General features: G+C 42.5%; 1 protein-coding gene across 3 annotated transcripts in view; it reads left to right on the forward strand.

Moving 5' to 3' along the window:
• CNOT7 (CCR4-NOT transcription complex subunit 7) overlaps positions 1-24,545 on the forward strand; it is a 354,347-nt gene extending 329,802 nt beyond the window's left edge. For all 3 annotated transcript variants that reach the window (XM_078678131.1, XM_078678130.1, XM_078678132.1), the window contains exon 7: positions 22,768-24,545. In XM_078678131.1, the coding sequence (XP_078534257.1) occupies positions 22,768-22,899 (132 nt within the window). In that variant the 3' untranslated portion in view covers positions 22,900-24,545. The remainder of the gene's footprint in view (positions 1-22,767) is intronic.
• Positions 24,546-24,875: the final 330 nt, after the last annotated feature.

Here is a 24,875-nt window from a genome sequence, read left to right on the forward strand (position 1 = left end):
CGGTGAAACAAAGAATCCAGTTTAAATCACTTTGCTTAGTATTTCAGGCCCTGCACGGAATGGGTCCTACCTCTATTCAATGCAAATTCAAGTGGTACTTTCCTACCCAAATTGTGCGCTCATCTGGGCAAAACTGATAAAAATCCCCAGATTTAAAAAAGTTAGAGCAGGTGGTAGATTCTTTGGGGTTGCTGCTGCAAAGCTCTGGAATACCTTACCTCTTGAGCTGCGACAAATCAGCGACCTTCTTCCATTTAGAAGGAATTTAAAAACATGGCGATTTCCTAAGCTTTAGGGGGGCTACAGTAAGGTCTAATGGAGGTTTGTCATGCCGAGTTACTAGCGCCAGGATGCCTGTCAGGTGATAGTGCGCTCTAGAAATGCAATAAATAAATAAATAATTTAACATGCAACTTTAACCCCTCCCATGCTCGTGACGGAACCATTCCGTCACGAGCCTCGGGTGGGCTGTGCTGGTGACGGAACAGTTCCGTCACGGCCTGCTCGCCGCGCCTGCGCTGACGTTCTAATGGGCGGGCGGGTCCGTGACGGAACCGTTCCGTCACAAGCACAGCTCACCCGAGGTCCGTGACGGAGCGATTCCGTCACAAGCACGGGACCGCCGCGCGGCCCCGCCTCCCCCTTAGCGCTGCGGCGGAATAGCCGCCGCAGCGAAGGGGTTAAAACTGCCAAAGGAAAATACAAATCAATGAAATGCGTCCAGGTGAACCACACATTACATGGCTGTCAATGTTTTTTCGAGTAAATGTTATTGATTGATTAAAAAAAAATGTTTAAAAAAATTCCTTAGCCACCAAAAAGAATACAAATAAAAACCAGTTGTAACACCTAAAAATCAGGATGTGTTTCTGTACTTCATCTCTGCCCAACTGCCTCTGATAGAGCGTGCAGGTCACCCGGATGTTCAAACATTTCAAAGCAATTTCAAAGTAGTACAATTGATCAATTTTTTAGCAGCAAATAAAATTTAGCAGCATATAACCTATCTACCTATCTTAACTAGTCCTTACCTATCTTTAACTAGTCCCTAACCATCATTCTGCTACCAGAAAATTACTGATAGAGCGCGCAGGTCACCCGACTCACAATTTTACCATATACGCATTGGGCCCATAAATTCAATTTTCCATATTTATTAATCTGGTAACCTTACACTCTACTACAAGTAACCCTGTTCCTTCCTATTGTATTTCCAATGTACCCGACTTACCACTCCACTGGTACGGGTACCTAATGACCACAATGGATCAGGGAGCTAGCTGTGAAAATAGGTAAGCAAAACAAATACCATATACAATTGAATAATTTTTTGTACTATTACATAATCACAAACTCGGGAAGTTTTCAAGACCTTTATCTGATCATTATTATCATCTAGTGTCATGAGCCAAAGGTTCACCCCAATCAAACTATCTATCAGGAGAATCATAACAATTGTATAACTATGTATGAGAGTAAGAAACATTTAGAAATTTGAAAAATAAAGGAAGGGAAAATAAGGAACACGCTATTTTAGATAAGCAGGATTTCATAACTTCACTAAAGGCGGGTAAAGAAAGGGAACATACTAATCAAAGTAGACTTTCGAAACTCACTAACGATTCAGAGGAAATGAAACTCAGACTATTTGATTTATCCAGATATGCTTATTCTCTATAGGAAGGGTAAGAATGGAACAACCATATATGCAAACAGTTTTAGCATTTACTAAAGGTAGGTAAAAAGTGGAACACGCTAATAAACAATAAAACATGAAAATCTCATTTAAGGAGAGAAGGTTAAATGACATATGTAAATGTATACTTTGTTCAAGACAATAGGAAAGAGTTTAGAATGACGGACACCCACATGGATTATATTTACCTAGGACAGATTGAAGAACTAACCCTGGCCACGGGACAGCGGGGACAGAACCCTCAAGGACTTAGGTTGCCGGTAGGCGAACAGGTACGGCTCATGGACAGTCAGGACAGGATAACCCCAGGATTTGGATCCGGACCGGATTCGTCTAAGGGTATGACCTTCACCTGCAGCTTCGGATGCAACGCCTGCGCTACTCCCTCTCTGCAAGGAATCTGCCAATATCCCCGATTGGGTTCTCGAGTCTCCCAGCAAAGTGCTTTGCCAGCACTTAAGGTTTCCCAAACCCCGATTGAGTCTGTGGAAATTACGGACAGAGTGCTCCGCAGCTCTCTGTATCAATCACCTATAGAGTTCGTTGGGTCAGTGACAGGTCAGCTATTCGGACAAGTCGGACAATTTCTCTAGCTAAACCTAGGCTAGTTATACTGTCTTCGGGTCAGTGTACCACCCACTAATGTTGCAAGTGAAAGGATCCACAAGTTCTGATTGGACAAAGGAGGGGATTAGGTCACCATTTACCTACAGATTTTACTTTCCCAGACTTAATATTCAATTCTCGTACCCACCCCTTAAGTTCTAGCTTCCCATGACACTAGATTTACAGAATACAATAGTATACACAGTAGTGAAATAAAATTGTAACAATTTAGGTACAAGTCAGCTTCTTCAGCTAGGTTGGAGTTCAGGTTCCCAGGAGCATCTTGGCTTTGGCTGCCAGCTGGCTGGGTTTCACTGCATCATGAGGTTCTTTCCCTCATCATGTGACGAGTACCAGAAAGGCTTTTCAAGATGGAGTCACAAGTGTTTCTCAGGCCCCAAAGAATGCAGTACATGAAAAGTAAGCGAAAACAATTTAAAAATACAGAAAAATTGAATACACTGTATACCATGAATAGCTACACTATACCCCTTACTTTATAATAACTATAGCATTAGGATAAGTGCGGAACGAACAGCTTTGCGAAAGCAGCTTTGCAAGCACGGAGCATATGAAAAAACAAAGCGGCCATTTTAGCAGTATTGCGCATGAGCGAACATTTCCCACCAGAACTGCGAGTGCGTCACGTCACATGGGTATGACCGACGCATGCGCAGTCTAAATTCCCGCGAAGCAGCGGCCATTTTTAGTGGCAAGCGTTATTACTGTTTAGTAAACACATAGGCAAGCGTCACTGGGACACCCTGTGTAGTGTAAAATGTGCAATATTAGTAAGACAAACATATTGATTAGACTATTAACACTATTCGAGGTTCATGAGTACAAGCAAGTCGCGTAACGTGCGAATCCTTGCTCCATCAATCCCCTCTTTGATGATATTTACTATCATCACTATTAATGGAACCAGATGCCAGCTTCTCACTCCTTTCCCAATTCAATTTCTTCAAACATTCAATTCAACTTTTCTTTTACTTCTTTGTTAGGGTGAGAATTTTTCACCCTCTTGTAAATTTGATTATTCAGTTCCTCTAATTCTAGTTCATCCACATTCCGTTTCATTCCTCTTTTATTCATAGCATATTTCTTTTTGTGTTTTCGACATTTGCAGCAGATTACGACAATTAGCACTATTAAACCTATACCTGCTATTGGCATCAGTATTTTACTCACAAGACTTTTACCTATGTTCGAAAACCAATGACCTACAGAGGAGAGACCATCAGTTAGTCTCTTCCAGGCACTGTCAACCTCCAGTGGTTTGAGCTCTTTTTCCAAATCTGTAATGTTCCTCACATACCTTTTGATTTCGACACTTTTGTCAGGTATGTAAGTGCAACAATGTTGCGCTTTCAACATTCTACAGACTCCGCCCTCTTTTGCTAATAAGGTGTCAAGAGCAAGTCTGGTCTGCAAAACCATAGATCTGATCGCAACCATTTCGGTATTGACCATCAGGAAACCTGCAGCAGTGTCAGTAGATAACCGATCCACTACTGTTGACAATTTGCAAATTCTGTGTGTGTTCAGAGTCACTCCCACTGCTGGTATCAATGCACTAAAGATATCACCTAGTATTTCTCCTACGCTTTCTCTTTTACTACGCACTAATTCATTAGTGTTTTCATTGCTTCCAGCAATTTCATTCACATGGTATATTTTGGGGAAGACAATTCCAAAATAGCAGCTTCCATACCAGTGATCCGGCAATTTGAAATAAGCCTTGTTTCCACATATGTAATAAATTCCGGGAAACACAGGTTCTGACCCATTTTTGAAACCCCAACCTCCAATTACCTTATAATTGTGTTCACATTGACTGGAAGCAATGAAAATGTTATTATAATAACTAGTCTTTTCTCTGTGAAGACAGAGTTTCCCCTTTCTTTCGAAATCCAGCAACAAAGCAGGATTAGCTCCACCATTTGAGGTGCTTCCCATGTTTTCAGCCCACTTAGGAATTTTCTGTCCTTTATCATTCGCCTTTCTTTGGAAACTTTCTCTTCTTTTCTCTGCCATGTTTAGAAACATGTTCTCTTGTTCATGTAATGAACAGGTCAAGTTATCTCTATGTGCTTCACCTAAATCTTTGGTACCTATAGTCAGAAAATATTCTCCCATATAACGTGTCACATCACTTTTTGTATGTACTGGGTTCAGATTTCCACGTATCGGAAGTTCAGAAAATATCACGTCTGAATTAGAGTAATAGTACGGTAACGGTCCTCTTTTATAGAATAAGCTAGCTAAAATACTACAAGAAATTCCATATGTTAGTGGCAAGTGATGGTAGGTCACTCCCTCAGCTACAGAAGTAGGTAGCTTCATGCAAACATAAGTCTTCTAGTTCCATGGCTTCTACATAATGTACTAAAAGGTTTGCGAATACATTTAAATGAGTCCTGTTCTAGATTCTGTGATAATGTAGTCCTTCCTCGTCTGGTGCTTCTAGCTCCATTTTAGTTTGTCTAATGCTAAGTGCTTTCTCATGTCCTTCTACACTTTGTGGTGTATTTTACGTTTGCAGCTCTTCTGTGTCTTTTGTCACAGTCAGTGTAGAGTCAAAATTAGTACCTTTACTCATCATATAAGGAATAGTAATTGTTAGTCCTATCCATAATATTAGTACTAAAGCTACACTACATACACATACTTTGCAGCATGTTTTACAACAATTGCGTCTAGGTCTTCCATTCACATTGCAATCAGACATTTTCACTCAAACGAAATTTTCCAACCCTTCTTTGTAACTTTGCACAGGTTGCTTACACAGGGCAACTTCAGGTTGGTTCTTCTTCTTCGGTAGACTGGTCAGCAGTCAATTCTTCATCACTTTCGTCACTTATATCAAGATCCTCGAATTCCTCTTACACCAGGTAAGTCCATTCAGGATCCTGATACTTATTGTTCAGTCTTTTTATTCGGGCACTTCTTCGCTTAGAGTTTTCTTCAGTTTGCTCTGTTTTACTGGAACCTTGTTTCCTTTGCTCAAGCTTCTCCTCTACTGTTTTCAGTCTTAGTCTGTCTTTTGATGTACCTTGGTTCTCTATTCTTTTTCTTGAATCTTTTAACTGGCACTGTTTGGCTTTCTTCTAATGCTCTTTTATTTTCGTTCAGTTGTGGCACTTCTGTTTCAACTTCTTCTTCTTCCCTTTCTATCTGACTAGTTCCAGGTCTTATTTCAGTTTCTTCTGCCTGGTCGCTAAGCTGGCCTTGTTCAGGTGTATGCTGGATTTGACTTTTGGACGTTTCAATTTCTGTGTCCTGAACACATGTGTCTATTTCTATCTGATCCTGTTCAAGTACTTCGAACCTTTGATTTTCTTCCGCTTGAATTTTCGCCCTGTTTTCTATCTGTCCCTTTTCAGTCTCAGGAGTTCTTGGAGGTGTGTAGATAACCTGTTATGTCCCTATATGACCTTCCTCATCAGATTTGACATGGATTTCGATCTGATTTTCTCCTTCTATTCCTGTCTCTTCCTCACTATACCACTCTCTATCTAAGTAGGTTTGGCTTCTGGTTCTTATTGGATCGAATGTCAGGTCAATTACTGGGATCCAATCATCTTGACTGGTGCTCGGTTGTTCGTCATCAGCTACTTCAGGACCAACATCTGGAGACCCCTCAGCTGGACAACCTTCAGCGTCAGTTTCTTCGTCTTCGGTTACCTTTTTCGTATGGCTGGCATGGATCCACTTTGGCAGACCTTCACACTTCACCGCTGTTGTGGTAACAAGAATTACTCTTGGTTTTCCCCACTTCGGTGCAAGGCAACTCGATCGGGTGTGTTTCTTTAGTACAATCCAATCACCTTGGTTCAGATTATGGACTGGAGTTGCTGGCCTCGCGACGGCGTCTTCCCCAATCTGGTGAGAGATAGAACGCACTTGGTCACCCAGTTGCTTGCAGTACTCTAGTACCAAATCATCAGAAATGCTTCTCAGTTTGTGTCCTGATACCCATGCTTGTCGCATTACTCTTCCCATCAGGACCTCATGGGGACTCAGGCCTGTCTTTCGGTCTGGAATACTTCTGATTCCCATTAGGACAAGTGGCAAAGCGTCTATACAATTCATGCCAGTAGATTCACACATCTTTCCTAGTCTCGACTTGATAGTGCCATTCAGTTGTTCCACCACTCCAGAAGCCTCTGGGCGATATGCACAGTGCAGTTTTTGAGTAATTTTGAATGCTTCACAGATTTGACTTATTATTTCATTCTGAAAATGCCCACCTCTGTCTGATTCAATTGTGACTGGAAAACCGTACCTAGGTATTAGTTCTCGCAATAACAATTTGGCTACAGTGATGGCATCATTTTTCTTTGCAGGATAAGCCTCTACCCATTTTGAAAATAGGCAAACAATGACAAGGACGTACCTCATTCCTTTACAAGGGGGCAACTGGATAAAGTCAATTTGTAACCTTATAAAAGGACCTTCTGCTTTCCCAATTTTACCTGGTAAAACTACTGTTTTCTTCCCGGGATTGTATTGCTGACATGTCAAGCACCTCTGGCAGAGTGCCTCTGCTACGTTCCTGAATTTTGAATTGAACCATGTCTGTCTGAAGACACGGACCATGGCATCCCTACCAATGTGCGCATCTCCATGTATTAGCCGGGCCATAGGAGCAAGCAAGCTATCAGGCATTACAGGCATACCATCAGAGCAAACAATGACACCATCATCGTTCCTCTGCTGACAACCAAACTTTCTCCATCTTCTTTTTTCCTTTGCTGCATTCTGTAAATCTCTCAGTTCCTCCCATGTTTGTACATTCTCAAACACCGTAAGTTGGCAGCTGTTTCCGCTTCCCCCCAATTTGATATTGACTGACATTCTATGTCTTGCACAATGTTGGGCCAGTTGGTCAGCGTATCGATTACCTGCTGTCACATTGTCATCGCCAGATTTGTGAGCAGCACACTTGACCACTGCCAATTTTTTTAGTAACTGGATTGCTTCCAGTAATTCATGTACCACTTTTCCATTTCTGATAGGAGTACCTGAAGAAGTCAGGAACTCTCTTTGCAGCCATAATTGGCCGAAGTCATGCACAACCCCATACCGGCTATCAGTATATATGGTTACTCTTTTATTTTTCCCAAATTTACAGGCTCTTGCCAATGCAATCAATTCGGCTACTTGTGCAGACTTTACTCCAAATAGATAGGATGCTTCTACGGCACGTGATATTGTAACTACAGCATAGGCAGCACTTAGGCCTCCATCCTCATGTCTCAGACATGAGCCATCTACAAACAGCTCGAAATCAGGCAGGGGCATTTCCTTGATATCTGGGAGTGGTTTGGTACTAAACTCAGTCAGGTCATTGCAGTCATGCTCGACCTCTCCCTTCGCTTCTGCAATCAGTGAATTTGGTAATAGGGTAGCTGGATTCAGTATGTTACATTGAGTAATGGTTACATTTGCTGCACCCACAAGGATTCTCTCATACTTAGTCAGCCGACTAGGTGTGAGGTACTGGGTTTTAGTTCTGGTCAGTAAGATTACAACTGCATGTGGAACATACACAGTTACAGGATGTCCCATAATGATAGATTCACTCTGTTCAAGACTCATGCAAGTTGCAGCTACTGCTTTGAGACATCCAGGTAATCCAGCAGCCACTGGATCCAAAATAGCAGAGAAATATGCTACTGGACGTCTAGTCAAACCATGCTCTTGAGTTAGGACTGACAGTGCACAATTGTCTCGTGTATCACAAAACAGTGCAAATTCTTTCGAGTAATCAGGCATTGCTAATGCGGGAGCTGTACACAGACATTCTCGTAATTTTGTAAAAGCTGTCATGCTTTCCTCATCCCATTCCACTGGGTCTTTTACTCCTTTCTTTGTCATTTTTATCAAAGGTTTTGCTAGGACTGCAAATCCCACAATCCACTGTCTGCAGTATCCTACAACTCCAAGGAACATTCTGATCTCTTTCTGAGTATTGGGTAAATGCATGTTTCGAATTATCCTAATTCTTTCTGAAGTAACTTTCCTGATACCTTTCTCTATCTGGTGCCCCAGATATTTTACTGAAGAGGTACTGAACTGTAGTTTGTCAGGTGATACTTTATGTCCTCCTTCACCTAAGTGGTTCAGTAAGGCAATGGTGTCAACAACACAGTCTTTCTGACTTTTAGACGCCACCAAGAGGTCGTCTATATATTGCACCAAAACTGGTTCTCCAGGTAAAACCAAGGATTCAAGGCACTTTTTCAGAATCTGATTGAAAATTGAGGGGCTTTCTGTATACCCCTGAGGGACACGATTCCAGACATACACGTGACTGTTGAATTCAAATGAGAAAAGAAATTTGCTGTCTGGATGCAATGGAATTGAAAAGAATGCGTGACATAAGTCAATAACGGTGAACCATTCAGCATTCCATGGAATTTGATACAAAATCACCGCAGGGTTCGGAACAATAGGACAGCAAGGAACAACGATTTTATTTACCTTGCGCAGGTCCTGCACTACCCTGTACTTCCCACTAGGTTTCTTGATTCCGATTATGGGCGAGTTACAAGGACTACTCAACACTTCTTGTATGATGTTTGCTTCTAGCAATCTTTTTATTTCAATGGCAACTCCTGCTTTCACTTCTGCACTCATTTTGTATGGTTTAGTATTTGGGTAAACTGCATCTTCTTTTATGGCTATTTTAATTGGGTCAACATTTGCCATTATTCCTACATCTTTTCCAGTAAAATCCCATACTTCTGGTTTCACTGTCTGTTGGAGTTCTTCAGGTGTAAGTCTTGTATTGTCAGTCCTTTAATTTCTGAGTCAGGTCTTTTTAGCATTAATTTGTATATTCCATCTTCGTCTGGGGTTTGAATTTCGACGCCTTATGGTGTGCAAAAGATGGTACAGTTCATTTTACACCGCAAATAACGTCCCAATAGGTTTACAGGACTGGAATCACAGACAACAAATCTATGCATTTCTTTGAAATTCCCTATTGTAATCTCCATGGGCTCGGTAACTGGGGTACTAATCAATTGATTAGATACGCCCACTACTTGGATCGCTTCTCCCGAGAGGGGTAGGTTTGGAACGTCTGCTGTTCTCACAGTAGAACGGGTAGCACCAGTGTTCAACAGAAAGGTGACATCATTTCCTTCAACCTTTCCTTCAATGTATGGCCCTGACTGGTCCACCGGCAAGGAGGCGCCAAGCAGGCACTCCTCATGCTCCCCCCTCAGGCACCGTCAGTAAGGTTCATCACAGAGGAAGGTATCATTCAACAAAAATTGCGAAGTTGCTGCATTTCTATCCTCTTTACCTTCCCAAACCTCTGCTTCCTCACCCTGTTGTGTTTTTCTCTTATGATTTGGCCTAGGTGCACGAGGCAACTGATGCTGTTTTACCTGTTGCTGTGTCTTTCGGGGTCCCTCATTCTGCACCTGTGGATTTAAATCATTATTTTGCACATTACCATTCTGTACCGCTGGACACTCGTCTCTCCAGTGCCCTATCTGTCCGCACCCGTGACAGGGGAACTTCTTTTTGACCTCCTCTCGGCTCATTTTTACTCTGGGCTTTCCTCCACCCCCAGAACCTTGATTTTGGGTATTACTATTCATTTTACTTAACTGCTTTTCTTGTTGTTCTGCTAATTTTACTTGTGCCCACATAACCTTTTCTTTTAATTCCTTTCGTTTATTTTCCAGCTCATCTTCACAATATTTGGCATACTTCAGGACTTCATCAATAGGTTTAGCTCGCCAACAGATTTTATTGTCTTTGATCCATTGAGAAATTTCAGGTCTCAATCCTAACACGAATCGATAAATGAAGTGAGTCATATCCTTCATTTCAATGTTATCTAGTCCACTGTACGTTTTGAACACTTGTAACAGTCGTTCATAATATGAGTGTACAGTTTCATCACGATTTTGGGTAGTTCGATCTATGCGAGTCCAATCAGTTTCTTTTGCTGGCACCTTTCCTTTCAGGTACAGTATTACCTGGTCGTATTTCCTCATTACGTCTGCAGAAGGAGCACCTGTCTTTTGGTCCTTAGGGTATTCCTCACTTGGCCAATCAACGGCAATTTTACATTCTGTTCATAAATCTACGGGAACCACAATGTCGAAGAACCCATCTAGATCTTTCCAGAGGCATTTTTGTTCTTTAATAAATCTCTCTACCTGTCTGTACCATTCTACAGGTTTTTCTCGTAGTTTTGGGAAGTCATTTGTAAATGACTCAATATCCTGTCTGGACCATGGCACATGTACATATCCTCCACCTGGCACTTCTCTCATGGGAAATAATTTTTCTGCCTTGTCAGCTTCTTTTAGAGCATATTCAGAAGTCACTTGTCTGGGTCTATTGTCTTCCTTTTTCTTGGCCCACCTGGCTTTCCATTTGTCTAAATCTCCCCATTTCTGTAATAGGTTTAATAGTTCTCTTATCTGAACCCTTTTCCCTGATACATTCATGTTTTCTAAATCTTTGTCAGAAAATTCTGCTCTGTAGGGCTTTTGCAACACTTTAGATTTGCTGACATCTATTCCCATGTTAGCTGCAGTGTCCATTAATTTCTCATGGAACACTCGGATGTTTCGGGTAAGACTTTTACAAATGAATAACAGCTCCTCTTCACTAAGAGTATTTAGTCTGTCCAACCCCACATTCCCAGCCATCAGTTCTTCCAATTCTATTCTTAATTTGTAAATATCTAATGGTTTTGGCGAAGGATTGGGTTTTTCTAATTCTCTGGACCATCTCTCGATCTCTTCAGGAGTCACTACCGTGGCACTTCTAGTACCAGAAGCGGACTCGATCTGGGCTTCTCTTGAACTCAAAGGTGTGTTCCTTTTCTGAGGACGGGTTTCTGGTTCCCTAATGGGTAGATCCATAAGGGAAATTACAGATTCACATTCACTTGCCTGGTCATCCACTATTAAGGGCTCTTTTCTTGGCTGCACTACAGATGGTGTAATAACAGGAGCTTTTGGACTAGCCTGTTTATCCCCATATAGAGGAACAACGGGACCAATAGTTACTGGAATTGTCAGAGCTTCAGGATTCGAATTTAGCTGTGAAATCTTCTGTATTAATTCAGTTCTCTCTTTAATTAAGGCTTCTCTCTCCCGATCCTGTAATACCCTTTCCATGGTTGTTTCATGTACTATTTGTGGAATCAAGGGAGGGTAAAGACTTGGTGCAGTCTGCTTTGACATGCTCGTTCCCTCACCACAAGACGGTCTATAATAGGGAACAGTCAGCTCGGACGCATTTGACCCTTCATTACCGCTAGGACTGTAACCTGTACCAGTCATATCTGATGTACTTGCCCTCCTGTTACGGGGAGGTCTAAGGAATTGACTTTTCTCACTCAAGGACCTAGGTTCCTCATTGTATGGCGGTGGATTTTTCATTAACAAATCCTCCAAGTATTCATCCTCGGAATCACCAGTAGTCATTGAGTGTCTGGTTTTCTCTGTCCTTTTACCTCCTACAGGTTCGTCTGCCGTAAATACTGGAAACAGTCCTTCTACCATCATATTCTGCCTCCACTGTTTCATTTTTTTCTCTTTTGTTTCTCTATGCATTTTCGGATACCATTTGCTTATCCCTTTGTCCATTCTGGGTCTATCTCGTTCTATGGCCTCAATCTCCCATTCTTCTAAAGCCTCATATTGCGTCAATCTGGGTCTGGGATGTAAATCATTCATTCGGGTCCTCAAATTAAACAAAATTCTACCATTAAAGGTACCATCTAAAGGAAATGCTAAAATTCCATCATCTTTGGTATATTCCACCCAATTTTCCAACCATACACAGGTATGATACCCTTTATCAAACATCATAAAAGAAGCGGGAGTGTTTGGTGGTGGAATAATAACTCCTTCTCGGTTTCTGATTGGCTTGTTTTTTTTAAAATAATTCTTAACTTTGTCTACAAAAGTCATCTTTCTCTTTCTTCCATACATATTGTAAGGTCTGCCTTTTAACATCTGTTCCTTAGCAAACCCTAAGTATTTCGGATCAGGTAAAAATTTTGGATACCACATATACTTCGTAAACCTAGTTCGTGCGTGAATTACGTACTTCTGTTTACTATTTTTCTTCCAATACAAACGCGTCTTTTACTCTTCAGCAACCAATCAACACGGTGGTTGCAAAATATTTCTGACCAATGGGTGCGCGGCCTTTTTGTGAGACAAGTTCTCACGCTTCTGCGCTCACCCCTCCTTTACAATACCAGCTCCGCTACACACCCGCTGTCTCTACCAATACCAGCGTGGTAGAGAGTGACGTCAGAGCAGCTCCGCAACTGACTCCCTCCTTCACAAGGTAACGGAAACTTGATTTCTTTCTTAAAGTGCAAGTGCTTTATTTAATTTACAACGTAAAACATTCGCCACTGTACTAGAGTGTCTAGAAAGGAAAGATTTGTTTCACTGCAAGTAAACCTCTTCTGTCTACTTTTCATACACTACGAATAGATCTCTTCTGCCTACCCTTCTCTCAAGCATTAGAGAACCTGCTACTTCTTCGACTCATCCACTCTTTTAGGGATATATACTAAGTCTAAAGTTTCACTAGTGAACTCTTTTGCTGTCACTCAAGCTCCGATGAACCTACTACTCCTTTCTCGTGTGACCCTTACTAGGTTATATCACAACTGAAGTTTCATTAGCGAACTCGTTGCTATCATTTATTCAACTATTCATACAGAAACCCTAATTAGCGCTTCCAGTTCTGCCTAACTATGCACTAATTTTCCTCGAGCCACTGACCTCAGTGCGAAGTGGATTTTCCTCACCACTCGCTATTCTGCCCCGGGGATTTTAGACAACATATAACAATTACTAACGAGTTGTTAATTACATATAAAATATAGCAGCATTTCAGAGAAAATGTTCAAACATTTCAAAGCAATTTCAAAGTAGTACAATTGATCAATTTTTTAGCAGCAAATAAAATTTAGCAGCATATAACCTATCTACCTATCTTAACTAGTCCTTACCTATCTTTAACTAGTCCCTAACCATCATTCTGCTACCAGAAAATTACTGATAGAGCGCGCAGGTCACCCGACTCACAATTTTACCATATACGCATTGGGCCCATAAATTCAATTTTCCATATTTATTAATCGGGTAACCTTACACTCTACTACCAGTAACCCTGTTCCTTCCTATTATATTTCCAATGTACCCGACTTACCACTCCACTGGTACTGGTACCTAATGACCACAATGGATCAGGGAGCTAGCTGTGAAAATAAGTAAGCAAAACAAATACCATATACAATTATTTTTTGTACTATTAAATAACCACAAACTCTGGAAGTTTTCAAGACCTTTATCTAATCATTATTATCATCTAGTGTCATGAGCCAAAGGTTCACCCCAATCAAACTATCTATCACGAGAATCATAACAATTGTATAACTATGTATGAGAGTAAGAAACATTTAGAAATTTGAAAAATAAAGGAAGGGAAAATAAGGAACACGCTATTTTAGATAAGCAGGATTTCATAACTTCACTAAAGGCTGGTAAAGAAAGGGAACATACTAATCAAAGTAGACTTTCGAAACTCACTAACGATTCAGAGGAAATGAAACTCATACTAATTTATCCAGATATGCTTATTCTCTATAGGAAGGGTAAGAATGGAACAACCATATATGCAAACAGTTTTAGCATTTACTAAAGGTAGGTAAAAAGTGGAACACGCTAATAAACAATAAAACATGAAAATCTCATTTAAGGAGAGACGGTTAAATGACATATGTTCAGTTCAGTTCTTAAACTTTATTCGAAACATCATAAAAGTATACAGAATGAAACATGGCACATGTGAATTAATACAAAATTGGGGAATACAGTACAAGGCAAGAGTCAATGAGTAAAAACATGGATTAGCAGCAAAAGGTTAGAGCTGACACAGTGTTAAAAAACCATACTTTTTCTGACCGAGATTGATTTTGATTGCAGGTTGCGATAAAAAAACAAATATCCGGAGTAGCAAGTGCAAATAGAAATTTCATAGCATTACCAGTTGTGGACACAGAGTATTTCTTAAACAGTGGTTTCAGGTAGAGAATAACAAAAGGTTTATAGAGAGGACATAACAGCATAAAGTGCAATGTGCTTTGTTTAGTGATTCCGTCACAGGGACAGGGGGTGGCAGAATAAATTTTCATCCTCGGGAGGGCCACCAGGTTATGCACAATACCTAATCTCAGCCTTGTAAGGACGTACTAGTGAGGCTGTCTGGTGATAACTTTTAGGTACATAGGAAAACCAATCCCTTCTTCCTTATTTAAGAAATAGAAAGAGTGGGTTGAAGAATCACTAGATTGTTCTTTACGTTTATTATAATTGTACCTCAGAAAGACTCCTTTAACCTCCCGCTTCGGTAAGACAGTGGCACACATGGGGTCTTCATGGACGTCCAGGTCAAAAAGTTCCTTAAAAGATGAAACAACATATTTTAGCCATGGAATCTGATAAGCGTTATCCAAGCGTAGACAGTCTTGAATTATTCCTCTGGTAAACCCGGTTTCATCTTTTGACCAAATAGACCTCCAAGCCATTAGGGGTCTCAATCCGATTAAATCGGATATGTAGTCCAGCTCTAGTTCTTTATGGGTCAATTCAGTGGATGCCGAAGATGGGAGGCAAAGGAGTCTCTTAAGAAACAAATTCTCCAATATTTGCAAATCCCTCTGAGTCCTGTGTCCCCAGACCCCTGAGCCATAAAGTGCAATAGATGCACACCTATGTCGATACACATTCAGCATATCTGGTATGCGGCGGCTTCCCAGTTTAGCAGCAAAACAGTATACACTCAAGGAAGCCTTGCCCATCCTGGCTTTAACGTTATGTTGCTCTGGGGCCCAGGACCCACCGTTGTTAAAAGTAATGCCCAGATAACAGAAATTATTCACAACCTCAATTTGGTTTTCCTTAAAATAAAATGATTTAAGTTGGTTCACCCTTTTACCACATGCCATGATGAAGGTCTTGGAATTATTAATTTTTAATTTCTTCCCCTGTATAAAATCATAAAAACAATTTATAAGTTTCTGGAGGCCTATGGGGGTTCTTGAGAGTAAGACGGTATCATCTGCATAAAGCAGCACCGGGATTGGTTGTCCCTCAACTTGCGGGGCGTCTGCTTGCACATTTTTCAGTTCTTGCTCCATGGAATTTATAAAGAGCGAGAAAAGCAGCGGGGCCAGGACACAACCCTGTCTGATGCCGGATTTAACCCTGATCTTTCTCGTGCATTCCCCCTCAGGGTCGTAGCGAATCTGGGGAGATAAATTATTGTAAAGTCTTACCAGAAAGTGTATTATCGCTGCCGGTGCACCCATATCGAGTAAGGTTGACCACAACAGAGTATGGTCAACCAGATCGAAAGCACTAGAGAGGTCCGCAAAACAGAGAAACAGAGATCCCTGTTTGGCTTTGGTGTATTTACCTATCAAAAGATCTAAATTGATACACTGCTCTATAGTGCCAAGACCCTTCCTGAAACCGTATTGGGAGACTGCAAGGATATTATTAGTTTCAGCCCATTCCTCCAAACGTAGCAGTAAGACCCTGCTCATAATTTTTAACGAGGAGTCCAGGAGGGAGATAGGGCGGTAGTTCTTAGCCTCTCCTCTATCTCCCTTCTTATGGATTGGTAGGATTACGGATTCATTCCAGGTAGAGGGGGTAGTATCGTTAACAGCAGCATTGAACACTTGGGTCAATAGAGGGCTCCACAAGGCCAGATCAGTTTTGTAAAGGTCGACCGGCACCCCGTCTGGGCCTGGGGCTTTCCCCCCTTTGCTGTTTCTAATTGCCATGTCAACTTCATGAAGGGTAATCCCCAGGGATTGATTGGATCTAGTAAGGTTAATACAGGGGCTATCCTGTGCCCTTCAGGTAGGGTCAAAGATCCCAGTAAAATGTTGGACCCAGCTGTCCTCGCTAACCTGTGCAGTTAAAACAGGGAATTCCTCCTTCTGAAGGAAAGGGCTATTGACAGTTCTCCAGAATAGTTTGCTATCCCGTAGTGCTGCCGCCTTAGTCAGATCCTCCCAGGCTTGTTCTCTTAGTTCCTGTTTCCTACGCTTCAACTCTTGTTTATATGTAGCCCTCAAATGTGTAACAGCATCCCTATCTCTCGGATGGTTAGATAATGCCCTCTTAAGATCTTGTAACGCGGACGTGCAGCCTCTATTAAACCAGCCTAACATGGCCCGCTTGGTTATGCCCTTGGTGATAGTAAGGGACTTTTTGATTATATTGCCAAGTTTCTCGAAATCGGCTATGATACTACTTGAGACGGCATCAGCTTCAAGGCAGCGGAATAACACTTCAGAGCCAGCTCCCACAATCTTTCGTAATAATCTCTCAGAGTTATCTCCACACCACTTAATCCGAATACCATTTTGTCTACATGGTATAATCTCATCGACAATCCTACCGTCAAAGCGAATCTTTGGGCCCCAGATGAGGATAGACATAGTTAAGGCATTGTGGTCACTAATACCAGAATCAACAATAATGGGGACCGTACAAAGGGGACTATCTGTGTCAATATCAATAAATAATCAATAACGGATACAGAGTTCCTCCCTATGAAGGTCGGGACAATATTACCCTCTTTGTCCAGAGCAGGTTGATGAATGACCAGATCATGTTTTAACAGGAGGGAGTTAAGGGAATCACCAAACGGGGTGTGTGAAAAGTGAGCCCGGTTCTCCCCGTTGTCCCCATCATACCCACATACATTAGTATATGAGTAGGGACAGGATCTGATATTAAAGTCCCCCCCCCCCCCCCCCCCCCCCCCCCCCCCCAGATAATGTCAAATGGTTTGTGGGTATTGTTGCAGATTTTGTTTATAGCTGACTTAAGTTAATCTACAACCAGGGTATTCGCATGGTCGAATGTGTTATAATGATTAATCAGCAGGATGTTCCGCCCCCCTCTATTATCTAGCTTAAGTATTTGGGAGTGTGAACCTACAACAGAGTGGGATCTTACACGTACTGGGAGATGCACAGACAGTAAAATTAACAACCCGCCTTTTGCCCTGCCCATGGAAGATTCTAATGCTGGGCAATTATAAGAGACAAAACCATCATAATGAATGTTGGTAGTAGACCAGGTCTCCTGTCAGCAGAGGATGTCATACCCAGAGATAGATTCCCTCCAGCCCAGGGCTGACATCTTCTGCCGCCACCCGGCAATATTCCAACTCGCCAATGTACAACCTAGAGGACTAGATATAGGTGCTGGTTCTGTCAGCACAGGGTTAACTGGGGAGACTGATATAGCTAACAACGCATCAGACGGACCCAGAGCATAAGGCGGGTGATAAGTATCCACAGCCTCAACTTGCAGAGAGGGTACCATGGACAACTTTTCTGGTAATAAGGGAATTGAAAAACATTCATCTGGACACAATACCTTGGCCACGACTTCCCCGTTCAATAAACCATTAACCATCTCAGTTGGAGAGCACCTTAAGTCACGCTTTGGCAGTAGTCCATCAACTCCCTCTAGGCCCTCTAGACAGCTATACCGGTTATGATAAAAAAAGGGGTTGTACTGGGGAGTATACTGGGACGGCAAAGCCGGTCTAATGCCGCAATATCTTGGTCTACCCCTCCGTTCAACCCTTGACCATTCGGGCCTTCCTTTATAATGGGTTACATTATTAGGTGGAAAGAAGGACACTGGAAGGGTCTGGATGAGCGAGTCAAAAGACCTATTAAAACCCGCACAAATATGGGATACCGTTCTGGGATCTCTGAAGCTCACTGTAATGCAATCCCCATTAATGGACTTGGCCGTCTTGCCTAACCAGGGTACCCTCCTTACCATAATGATTTCATTGTGGAGATGGGCTGGGAGGGGTCTGTTCCAGTTAAGCCATTTGACAACTTTGCCCTTCAGGGAGCTAAAGGTTTCAGTTTCTCCTGTTTCTAGGGTGGGAGCTCCTGCTAAAACTACCATATAGCCGTTTGCTTCCGGGGGGAGATCGGGTCGACGTGGTCTATTGGCTCTAGGTTCTTTGATTGGAGACCCTTGCATACCTTCAATCGTTGGTCCAGGTGGATTAGAATTACAGGGTTGGTGTCCGGAAGGTTGTTGTGGGGATGCAGTGTTACCCTGGAAGGGAACTTGAAGGGTCACTAAGGGTCCTATCGTGGGGCAGGTGGGGTGTTGAACCACAATAGCTTGTTGATTGGCTGGGATGGTAGAAGTAATTTGTAGGGTACTCGGACCACTGGGTTTGGTGGAGTTAGCTATGATAGAGGCGGTGGCTTTCTCAATGATAGACAATCTAAGATCTATCCTTTCCAGTTTGGCCTCTAAGGGGAATAGGATCGATTTAAATAGGGCGGCCATACTTTCTATAGAGACCTCTCTACTAGAGGGAACTATTGGAGAAATCGTGGGGGGAGGGGTATGGTCATGATGTAACTTTGCTGTTTTCGAAGACCTACCAGCTTTTTTGTTATACGATCTTTTCCGTTTCACTGTAGCCCCTTTTCTAGCCCCCCAAGACATAGAATTATTAGAGGTATCTTCATGTACAGAAGCAATGGAAACAATATTTGTGTCAAGAATTTGGTTAATTTCAGGTAAGATTTCGTTCACCAAAATGTCAAAGTCCACTGAAGCCTGGTTATCTGCTTCAGGGAGAGGGGGTTGGACAACCGCTACTGCGGTAGTGATATCAACAGGTCTTTCGGGAGTTTTTGCGTTAGCCAATGTCCCCAGGGAGGATCTTTTGGAGGACAACAGTTCCTTAGACAGACTTTTCTCGAGAATGATGAGTCAATGATGGTATTCGCCCTAATGGGAAATTGTTCCATACCTCCAGTTACTGGTCCTCCGGCAAGCGAGGACTTGCTCCGTGTTTCCCGACCAGCCATGAAAGCCCAGTGGTGTGAGCAGGTGGTATTGAGAAGAAGTTAGGTGGGTGGTCCGGTCACTACTGGTCACGAACGGGCACAAACGGGCCCGCCCTTGGCCCGGGCTTAGTCCGGCTCACGCCCGCGCGCGTCCCGCTTGCGCGTGATCTGGCTTGCTGTTATAGTGACAAGACAAAAGGGGGCGGGAAGGGACACCAGGTGCGCTGCGTTGTGAATGCGCGTAGGTTCCTGGGTCTCGCAGTCCCGGCCCCTGTAAGCGTGCTGGTGTAGGTTCCTGGGTCTGGTTTCACCTCCCGTATGCAGGCTCCGTAATCCAAGCAGGAATCCAAGAGTGTCTCTGACCCAAACGGCTGCGAGCGGCTCCCGCGGAGCGGGGGCCGCGAGCCGTAAATAGCTGAGAGCAGGGGGGCGGGAAGAGACACCAGGTGCGCTGCGTTGTGAATGCGCGCAGGTTCCTGGGTCTCGCAGTCCCGGCCCCTGTAAGCGTGCTGGTGTAGGATCCTGGGTCTGGTTTCACCTCCCGTATGCAGGCTCCGTAATCCAAGCAGGAATCCAAGAGTGTCTCTGACCCAAACGGCTGCGAGCGGCTCCCGCGGAGCGGGGGCCGCGAGCCGTAAATAGCTGAGAGCAGGGGGGCGGGAAGAGACACCAGGTGCGCTGCGTTGTGAATGCGCGCAGGTTCCTGGGTCTCGCAGTCCCGGCCCCTGTAAGCGTGCTGGTGTAGGTTCCTGGGTCTGGTTTCACCTCCCGTATGCAGGCTCCTTAATCCAAGCAGGAATCCAAGAGTGTCTCTGACCCAAACGGCTGCTGAGCAAACAGTCAAAAAGAGGTGTCACACCCAAGTGGGCTGGCAAATTGACATAGATACTTTCGCTCTCTAGCGTTTCATCTGACAGATCACAGACAGCATCATCTGTAAACATGACAATCTAGACATAAGTTCCACAAACAGGAACTTCAACTTAAAAACTGTGAATTCATTTCTCTGTTTTCCCTGCTTGCTGAGGCGTGCGTATCTTGTTTCACTGCATGACATATGTAAATGTATACTTTGTTCAAGACAATAGGAAAGAGTTTAGAATGACGGACACCCACATGGATTATATTTACCTAGGACAGATTGAAGAACTAACCCTGGCCACGGGTCAGTTGGGAAAAGTGGGGACAGGACCCTCAAGGACTTAGGTTGCCGGTAGGCGAACAGGTACGGCTCATGGACAGTCAGGACAGGATAACCCCAGGATTTGGATCAGGACCGGATTCGTCTACGGGTATGACCAACACCTGCAGCTTCGGATGCAACGCCTGCGCTACTACCTCTCTGCAAGGAATCTGCCAATAACCCCGATTGGGTTCTCGAGTCTCCCAGCAAAGTGCTTTGCCAGCACTTAAGGTTTCCCAAACCCCGATTGAGTCTGTGGAAATTACGGACAGAGTGCTCCGCAGCTCTCTGTATCAATCACCTATAGAGTTCGTTGGGTCAGTGACAGGTCAGCTATTCGGACAAGTCGGACAATTTCTCTAGCTAAACCTAGGCTAGTTATACTGTTTTCGGGTCAGTGTACCACCCACTAATGTTGCAAGTGAAAGGATCCCCAAGTTCTGATTGGACAAAGGAGGGGATTAGGTCACCATTTACCTACAGATTTTACTTTCCCAGACTTAATATTCAATTCTCGTACCCACCCCTTAAGTTCTAGCTTCCCATGACACTAGATTTACAGAATACAATAGAATACACAGTAGTGAAATACAATTGTAACAATTTAGGTACAAGTCAGTTTCTTCAGCTAGGTTGGAGTTCAGGTTCCCAGGAGCATCTTGGCTTTGGCTGCCAGCTGGCTGGGTTTCACTGCATCATGAGGTTCTTTCCCTCATCATGTGACGAGTACCAAAAAGGCTTTTCAAGATGGAGTCACGAGTGTTTCTCAGGCCCCAAAGAATGCAGTACATGAAAAGTAAGCGAAAACAATTTAGAAATACAGAAAAATTGAATACACTGTATACCATGAATAGCTACACTATACCCCTTACTTTATAATAACTATAGCATTAGGATAAGTGTGGAACGAACAGCTTTGCGAAAGCAGCTATGCAAGCACGGAGCATATGGGAAAACAAAGCGGCCATTTTAGCAGTATTGCGCATGAGCGAACATTTCCCACCAGAACTGCGAGTGCGTCACATCAGATGGGTATGACCGACGCATGCGCAGTCTAAATTCCCGCGAAGCAGCGGCCATTTTTCGTGGCAAGCGTTATTACTGTTTAGTAAACACATAGGCAAGCGTCACTGGGACACCCTGTGTAGTGTAAAATGTGCAATATTAGTAAGACAAACATATTTATTAGACTATTAACACTATTCGAGGTTGATGAGTACAATCAAGTCGCGTAACGTGCGTATCCTTGCTCCATCACCTCACCTTAATATTGACATCCATGATGTCACACATCTCATGCCTCACCAATCCCCTCCGATCCCACAGCTCAAAGAGTGTATTCTGACAGTATAATGTAGGAATGGAATCATTTAACCACACTTTCCACTTCAGGGTAGTCTGCCCTTCCTGGAATTAATCACTTTAGTAAGCATTGCGACCCATCCTGTCAGATCCTCTGTCAAATGATCGATCCTCCTCTGATTACAGTGCTCATTATCTGCCTCCTCCTATACATGGAAATCCTTATTCCAAGCCTTGTGCTTGGGGTCTGCTGGCGGAGGCCCAGTGAATGGCTGTCCTGCCCTTAACCGACACAGTGCCAAGGGCCGCCATGCATATCCCCCTCTTTCAGGAGAGCGTGCCAGGGAAGACACCGAACCAGCATAGTCTCATTAAGTGGACTCGCAAACCATTGGTCACAGATTGTAAACTTTATAGACTCATGAGTCTCAGATGTGGCATGGCTGACAGAATTGGCTTACTTTCTTTCTCTTGTCTTTCCAATTTTGTTTGTTAAAGTTGTCTTTTCGAATGTCATTGTTGAGTGGTGAAACACTTGTTTGAGGGTCCCCGCTTTGTAAAAGACATATAAATGGAGCAGAGGATAGATGAAGTGATGGAAGTGAAGCAATGGTAGAGACTGAAAGAGCTAAATTAAGAGCGAGCGATAGTAGGGGAATTGTGACAAACACATAGCAGGGGGGAGTGAGATAAATATTGAGAGATAGAGAGGAGAGAGGGAAAGGTTGAGATAGATCCGATTAAAGAGCTACAGATATATCGATATTGATGAAGGATACAGAGTGAGATCGAATTTGAGATGGTTAGAGAGACAGAGAAAATGTTGTAGAGGCATGGCAGACCAGAGGGACTCAGTAAAGTCAGTGGTGTTGCAGCAAGTTCGTGAATGAGTAGGTTACAGAGCCCACGCAAAGTTTTAATATACTAAACCCCAATCACATTATCATGCTGAAACCTACCTTCCAAAATGTCTTTTGTTTAACTTTAACTTCGCCAAATGGTATTTTTATTGCAGGTTTATTTTAAGTGACATCTTTTTCTCTTTCAATTTTTTAGATGTTTTTTGAAGATCATATTGACGATGCCAAATATTGCGGCCATTTGTATGGTTTGGGCTCTGGATCTTCATATGTACAAAATGGCACAGGAAATGCATACGAAGAAGAAGCCAACAAGCAGCAGTCATGACATAAAAGGGAGAAGGGATTTTCCTGACTTACACTAGCTTGTACATATGTTTTATCTCTGGTTGAATCACTTGAACAATGATGCTTGTTTTGCTTTTTCAGCACATTTTATTTTCTGCCTTTCTGTGTTCTGTGGTACGAGCATTCCGAGCCCAGATTTCCACATGGAGGCAGAAGACTTTCTGGGTTACATACAGCCTGAACCTCAGCCCATCTGTAAAGTAACAGCCGTGGGACTAGTGTGGCAGAAGAAAGGGGAGAGTTGAATTGTGAGTGCTCTGAGAAATGTACCCAGTAGGTCTCAGTCCTCATCCAAAGCTAACTTGAACCAACTGCCTTTCCAGTTTCCTTTATTTCTTTCAGTATGCAAGAGTTTTAGGTATTCAACATAATGGACCATCAATTTTTGCACTTTAGAGAGTGACTCAGATCCTCCTCTGTTTTATCTGAAGTTTTGGTTTTCGCAGCTAGGAAAAATAATGTCTGCCAGCTTCAGTAAAGTCAGACCATATTTGTGTTGTGGAACGAGTGGAGCATAATCCATCCCTTTATGAAAACATTTTGTGTTTATAAGAATCACTACTACACAATAAACAGTGCACCTGAAGTCACGTACCTGCCATCAACTAGTCTTCCACACACTCAGCAAGCGCAGGAGAGCTTCATCTGCTATGATGCTCTGTAACTGAAGCACTTAAGAGAATTTCATTTTTCATCTTATCCAAGATTTTGTTGCTGTACCATGCTGTTACGAGCTTCAAGGTCTTAGGACCATGTCACTTTACTGCTCGAACAGCTACTTTAGTTTCATCCTGTCATTAGCTTTTATTCCAGTAGTGCTAACCCTAATTATATTTTTTTTATTTGAAAACATCCTATTTATTATGTGCTTGATTTGGGGACTTCACAAGTCCATGATGTTATGATGAGAGCCCCAATAATGATTTATACTGTGTACTAAATAAATTTAGAAGATAAATTCTGGTTGCTACAAAGACTTGTTACAAAATTTGCTGTCAAACATAAGCAATATAATTTGTAGCCAATGAAAATGTCCAAGGATTGTAATGGCAGTTTTGTTTTTCTGACTGGGTTGCTGGCAAAAAGGCATTACACAAATGTATGGTATGTAGGAGTGTGTATGTGTGCAAGTGTGTATATATTATACACATACATATATATACACACACACACCTATACATATTGATTTGCCAGATACTGTGGTAAAGTACATTTATTTGATCATGCACTGTATTCACACAGAGCAATTCTGAAGAAATATATATTTGTCCTGAATAGTTAGGTAATACTTGCCTACAGAGATGGATTCCACCTTATAGGCCCTCCATTTGTTTGTCTCATTATACCACCTAAACTGTCATGTTAGTTAGGGGTGCTGAATGCTTCATTGAGAAAGTACAAGTATAGCATGCTGGGTCTAAGCTACTGTTCTTTTGGCAAGTCTCCCTGGTTGTTTACCAAACTGATCAATGGCTTAGTACTTTATCTTCGTTTGTGTTTCATTAAGTTACAGCATTTGTAACTGAATAACCCTTTTAAATACATAAAGAAAACCTTTTGCAGAATGGAGGATATTTGTTTTTAAAGCTTTTGTAAATAAAGGCTTAAAAATGTTTTCTTACATAACTACTGTCCAGTAAATTTATTTTAGGATGCCTATTTAAGCCAATGTGTTTTATTCCATATTTTACTTTAAATATCTTCTTTGTTACATGGTGACCATGTTTTTTTAAGTATGTGTTCTTTTCCTTTTGTTAACAAGGAGCTGTGGACTAGGGTGTTGCCGTTATTCTCACCATGGCATGAGGTTTGATAAATTAATTTTCGTAGCTCAGTGCTACATTCAAGGTTTGTGGAATTGTCATTCACCTACGGTCTATTGGGGGAAAAGCCGGAGAACAAAATCCCTACTGCCAATTTGATGTTTTTGATGTCTTAAGATTGACCCTCGGGATC

This window comes from Lissotriton helveticus, chromosome 2_2, assembly GCF_964261635.1.
Source record: "Lissotriton helveticus chromosome 2_2, aLisHel1.1, whole genome shotgun sequence".
NCBI classification, from domain to species: Eukaryota; Metazoa; Chordata; class Amphibia; order Caudata; family Salamandridae; genus Lissotriton; species Lissotriton helveticus.